Source organism: Arachis hypogaea, chromosome 10, assembly GCF_003086295.3.
Source record: "Arachis hypogaea cultivar Tifrunner chromosome 10, arahy.Tifrunner.gnm2.J5K5, whole genome shotgun sequence".
Lineage (NCBI taxonomy): Eukaryota > Viridiplantae > Streptophyta > Magnoliopsida > Fabales > Fabaceae > Arachis > Arachis hypogaea.
The window spans coordinates 114,286,884-114,292,883 of record NC_092045.1 but is presented as its reverse complement, the minus strand read 5'-3'; the positions used below and the strand labels follow the sequence as shown (position 1 = coordinate 114,292,883).

At 39.6% G+C, this 6,000-nt stretch overlaps 1 protein-coding gene across 1 annotated transcript; it reads right to left on the bottom strand.

Moving 5' to 3' along the window:
- Nucleotides 1–251: 251 nt before the first annotated feature.
- Nucleotides 252–3,936, bottom strand: LOC112716850 (multiple C2 domain and transmembrane region protein 16). Its single transcript, XM_025768872.3, has one exon. The coding sequence runs from the start codon at nt 3,523–3,525 to the stop codon at nt 466–468; it is 3,060 nt and encodes a 1,019-aa protein (XP_025624657.1). The 5' UTR covers nt 3,526–3,936; the 3' UTR covers nt 252–465.
- Between the last annotated feature and the right edge of the window lie 2,064 nt (nt 3,937–6,000).

The window sequence follows — 6,000 nt, the reverse complement described above, 5'->3', positions numbered from 1 at the left end:
GATTTTCTATTCTTTTTCATTTTTTGGAGTTCTCCAAAGATCGAACTCTTGACCTTTCGGATATAGAGCTCTGATACCATATCATGAAACCACTCATTCCAAAAGTTTAAGCTGATAGGAGAAGGTAACATTAATGGTTATATCTCAAACATTTTTTACTCCTACGGAGTTGATTAATGGAGGACAACATGATTAAAAGGGTTGCGAGCACTAAGCAACTTAATGAGAGAGTTCAATAGAATAATCATGAATGATTTACAAATGATCGAGAATCTATGATCTATTATTTATCGTAGTTTCATTCTTTCACTTCATTCCACTCAGGCATAAGCCCATTAAAAAGCCGAAAAGAAAAACGCAAAGACCACATTATCACATGCAATGAGTATTTATATAACTTACTAGTGGCTATCCTTTCAAATTAAAGTGTAAATACATACATAACCTAAAGCGAAAGTAAAATTCTTACATGATTCTATCTGACAAAGAAGGAAGCCTTCGAAAGAAGTTCAACGCCGGAGAAGGAGACCTATCACGGAAGATAGGGTGCCGAAGATAGTAGAACCCAGCCGCCATCGCCACCATCTTCGACGGCACCAAGTACAGTATCAAGGCCACAACCAAGCACAACAAAACAAACATCCCCGTGGCACGTGGATCACGCCACGTCACCAGCGCTTGCACGCGCTCTCCTTGCGTGGCAAAATCTCCTAGTACAGTTTGCACGCGCGCCCCGAGCGTGCGCAACTTATCATACCTCGCTCGCACCATCTCCGATGATCCACTGCTTGGCACTGCATCAAACTCTTCATCCAGCTCCTCTCTATCCACCACCTCAGCAAGCGAAATTTTGGGATCAAAATGTGGAAGTGGGTCCCGTGAACGAAACCTGTAGTTCCATGCACCAATCACGAAGACGTAGAACAAAAATGTTGGAATGATCAGATCTGGAAACCACACTAGCATAACTAAAAGCGCGTGAACAAGGATCGTGGCCGTTGGATTCTTCCATCCACGTGTATCGTCAATCCACCGTACGATATCGATGACTCCGGCGACCACGTTAATTATCCTATACCAATTCGCACGCACTTTTCTCATGCTGAAGTTGTGAGAATCGGCATCTAGCATGTAGTAGACAACTTCCTTTCTCAGCGGCGGCTCCGATCTCGACAAGTGCATCGCCACCATTTTCACCGCCATGTTCCGCAGCACTTCCTGTTGCACCACCCCCAATGGCTTTATGTGGTGCATTAGTGGAAGCATCGGTTGTGAATACACGTGGAGAAAATCTAGCCGCTGAGTCGTTCGAATGAACCTAATTGCTATCTCTATTTCACCCATCTTCTTCAAACCAGCATGTGTCAGGACTAGTAGCGGATACGTATTTCTGTACACACGACCCGTTTGGAGCGTAGAAATACGGACACGTACCTTTCCTATACGGAAATCGGGTCTAGTGGATTCTTTGGGACTGTCCACTTCGAATACACCCCAACTATCGAATACTCCAATGGTTAAAACTGTGCAAGGATCGTATACCTTCCACGTGTACTGCTCATTCCACTTTGGCTCCAATGTATCAGATACAGTTCGTGTACGTACCCATTTGTTGCCGTATTTGGCTACGCAGTATCCATCTGTTGAGCTTTTACCGTTCACCGTCTTCATCGGTATCAAGTTCTTGCAACCGATTATTCCAAGCTCAACTGTGCCAATTGCTGGCTTCCAAAGTTGCCTCGCCGTTGGGCGAAAATCGCTACACACGTGAGCTGACTCATCCATCACGTGATACCCTCCGTCAAAGCACAAGCGTAAGTGGACTCTGCCTTTGTAAGAACTCTTTTCCTCGTTTGGATCTTCGAATGTGAACCAACGCGACGCGACGTTCCGGTCATCCACTCTCCTTTCAATTGAGGCCAGTGGTATCATAAGAATCCCCATTGTCACCGGCGCTTTGGGTTGCCGGATTTCCAAAGTGAACACGAGGTCTCCACTAACAGGCTCTGCCGCTACAAAGAGTAAATCTTCATTCCACAAAGCGGTGCCGTTTCGAGCAACGGAAGCCTTTGACTTCAGCACCTGAAATCCAAGTTGAGCTTTAACTTGAAACGAAACCTCCTTTGACGAAGTTAACGGCATGATATCTTGAGCTTCAAGAACAGTGGCTCGTAAGTACCACAGCTTCGGTGACTGATACACCTTGGCTCTAGAGTTAACGTGGCCGTGTGTGTCACTTTTCCACGCGTCCGCAAATGATTCGTCAGCTTGTGTGCCGAGCCACGTGGCAAGCATGAGATCACCGTGCTGGGCTTCACCTCCTTCCAGCCTGTACCATTGTGGGGCCAAAGGGCTATCCGGTGGGTCCCTCACAGGAATTTCTGTTACGTCAAAGCATACTCCACCAAGCAAGCTACGACCGTCAGAAATAGCGGGGTCCCACACGGAGACCTCAAGAATGGGGGAAGAATCTGGTGCGTCGCGGCTGAAAGCGAAAGCCTGGTTCCACTCGAATAACGTCGTCTTGCGAGCTGGCCTGGACATGACTTGGTTACCGGAAACCGCTATCTTCACCACCGGGTTACCGTTGGTAGGCAAGTACCTCGCCTTCACCACATGAACAAAGAGGTAGTGCATCTTCTCCACGAGATCAAACGTGGACCGTTCGATCAAAACACTATCGGAAGAAGAAGCTTCCGATGTAAAGCTTGCCGTCGACGCAACCCTTCTTATTGGCTGTGGAGCGTTCATCCCACTGAATCGTATCTCAGAACTCGACCTTGACACCGACGCCGCCATAACATCAACGTTTAAAGGAGGCTGCGCAGGTATTTCTGGTACTCCCGGATCCACCTGATCCACGCTTCCATTTGGTTCAGGTTCTTCATGCACCGACTCAGGTGGCTTTTCAACTTCTGGATCTGCTTTTTCTTCTGCGTTACCGTTTTCAGTTGTCTCTTCTTTACCCTCGTCACATTCCGGCTTCGCGTCAGCCTCTACCTTCGGTTGTTCTTCAACTTTCTCAGGCTCAGCCTGTGGTTTTGTCTCTGATTCCTGCGGCGGAGGCGGCGGTGGCGGTGGTGGCTCTTTCTGCTCCGGTGGAAGTTGAGGCGGTATCTCCTCATCTACGTAGTAAATCTTCAAGCCAATTTCGCCTTGGATCATGCTGAGTAAGTACTTCTTCTCGAGCGCGTAATATATGAGAGCCTCTTCGCCTTTTTTCACGAACTGCGTAGAACTAAGCTTTAAACGTCCCAAGGAGTTGTTCCTCCGGGTAGGGCCGTGGTTCTTGTCGTGGTAGACGTCGAGTTCGAGGACGTCGCCGAAAATGTCAGAGGGCGTGCCGACGTTAAACGAGAGCGTTTCGTTCCAGACAGGGTTGAGGTCGCGAAGCACGGTGTGCGTCTTCCTCCGCTGGCCATAGAAATCGATAACGACGTAGGGGCTGGAAGTTCCGTGGCCATCCTTGGGCAAGAGGTTGCGAGCATCTACAACTTCCACAATGAGTTTCCGAACGGTGCCCATTCTTGCATGTGGCTTCTAATGATTTATTTGTGTTTGTAATAATTTAAGCTGAAGCAATTATTGTCATGGCAATGGTGTTGCTGTGTTTGGGAATTCTGGGAGAGCAGAAGGAAGAACTGTCTCAGCTAAGGTATTCCCCTTATATCATTTGAGAAACACGGTGACAATGAGTAGTTAAGCTGGTTAGTGATTATACTTCTATAATATCAAACTATTCTAGAACAAACTTGGGTTGCTCGAGTGGTCAGCTTACTCGTCCGCTTAAACAAGTGTCGGTTTTGAATTCCACCTTATGCATGTAATAACTCATTGGCCAGTAACAAAGCCTTAAATGTAATTCCGATATGCGACAAATTAATCCTTAAACTGTAGGATTAGGGATATCCTGGGCAACTAAAAAAAAATTATTCTAGACTATTTCTTTCTTTCTTTCTTTTTATCCTTGTTAATGTTATCTTTTCAATTTTTATGCAAAGAAAATAATCAAAATATAGAGAGTAAAAAAGAGTTGAGAAAGCAAAGAATAAAAATAATACAAAATCCAAGGTATATATTCTTTAAATTTTCTGGCTGAACTTAGCTGTTTTTTTTTTTAAAGAATATATGATGATAATTAAATTGGTTTTGTTTGATATCATCTGATCTTTCCACTTTTTGAAATTAAGAATAAAATTATTATTCCTATTGATTTGTTGCGTTCGATCTTCAATTTCTTTAGAAAAATAAAAAGGCTATAAGGATTTATTATTTTTTGTCATGAGTTAATTATTAATATTTAAAATAATAGGATAAAGTATATTATTGAATTATTAGATTAAAGAAATTAAACTAAAAAAATTGAGTTGGTGATTAGATAATAATAAAAAATAATAAATTCTGATAGTCTTTAATAAATTTAAAAAAATATTTATGCGATCAAATTAAATTTATTTTATTTGTATAATTATTTTTTAAAATAATAATGTCACAATCAATTTATATTTAAATACTCTAATTTAAATTTAAAATGGTTTTATAAAAAACTATTTTGAGTAATATAATTATAAAAATGAGTATATAAAATGAAAAAAAATTTAAGTGTAGTGTTTTAATAATTTTTAATCATTGATTTTAATTATAAAAATATATATAATTAAGATTAACAATTAAAATTTATTGAAATACTAATGTACTATATACTTAAAGACTTTTTTATGAAATGATTGTTTTTATTATCATTTAATATATGATGATTGAAGTTAACCCAAAATAATGCTTTTGTTTATATACATAAGTTTTAAATTATTATTTTTATATTACTTACAGTTAGTTATTTTTAACCAGAAAAAAAAATTTCTTTAATAATTCCCAAACCTGCTCGTAGAGTTCTTTTTCCCCTTTTATCTTCAACTTAATCTCATAAGAAAAATATTTTGGAATCTTCTCTTTTTCAGGCAAAGCTTATGCCACTTAAAATTTACCTATTGCTTTGTTTGAGTTAATAAAATATATTTTAACTAGAATCAATCAAGAAAAAAGGATTACATAAATAACTATAGTCAATAACCAGATTAAGAAAAGCAGAAGTGGAAGTCATAGCTGTGTTGTTTGAAAAAGATGTGTGGTATGGAAGCCAGAAGTGATGAGGGTATAAGAAAACAATAATGCATATATAATAAGAAGATTTTCAAGTATACTATCATACCGGTATATTAGTAATTTTTAACTTAATCTTAATTATATATATTATATAGGAAAAGTTTAGGAGGCCAGCAATTTTATTGCATTTTGGCCAGCATGTAACCAGCAGAGAAAGATGAGCCATTGGATGAAATTTCACACCAATCTCACACCATCAAATCATCATTGATGGCTAGTTGATAGCTACCAATCACAAATGTTGTTGCCCCAGCATTGCTCTATTATATATATTTTTAATAATTAAGATCAATAATTAAAAATTATTGAAACTGATATGACAGCACACTTGAAAATTTTCTAATAAGGTGTATGTGGTGCTTAACTTGATATGCAAGCACCTTTAGACCTTTGCAGCTTTGTGGGTCTGTCTGTCCAATTGCACCATAATTTTCTTTTGCTTTGCATATTAGGTTAATTAATATATATATATGGTTTCCCTTTCTCTCTTTTTATTTGTATTCCCAGTAGGGAAGATTCTTTGTCAAACTAGGCCTTTGCTTTTTGGCCGTCCCTTGAATTAAGGGTTGTATATAAATTAAGAAGAAGCGAGAAAGAAGGGGCATGGCAAGCCTTTTTCTTTTCCTTCCAACATGAATGGCTTTTGTGTCACCGACTCATCATCAAAGGTTCTTGTCCGTGTGAATACATGTTTAGATATGAATGATAATTGGAATTTTTTGACAAAAATATGACACTAGCTCTCTAGCTGCAGCTTTTCACACGTTTCAAGGTTTTAGGGATAATTACGATCGGAACATATATATTAATCAATGTTATCAAATTGGTCCTTAGATT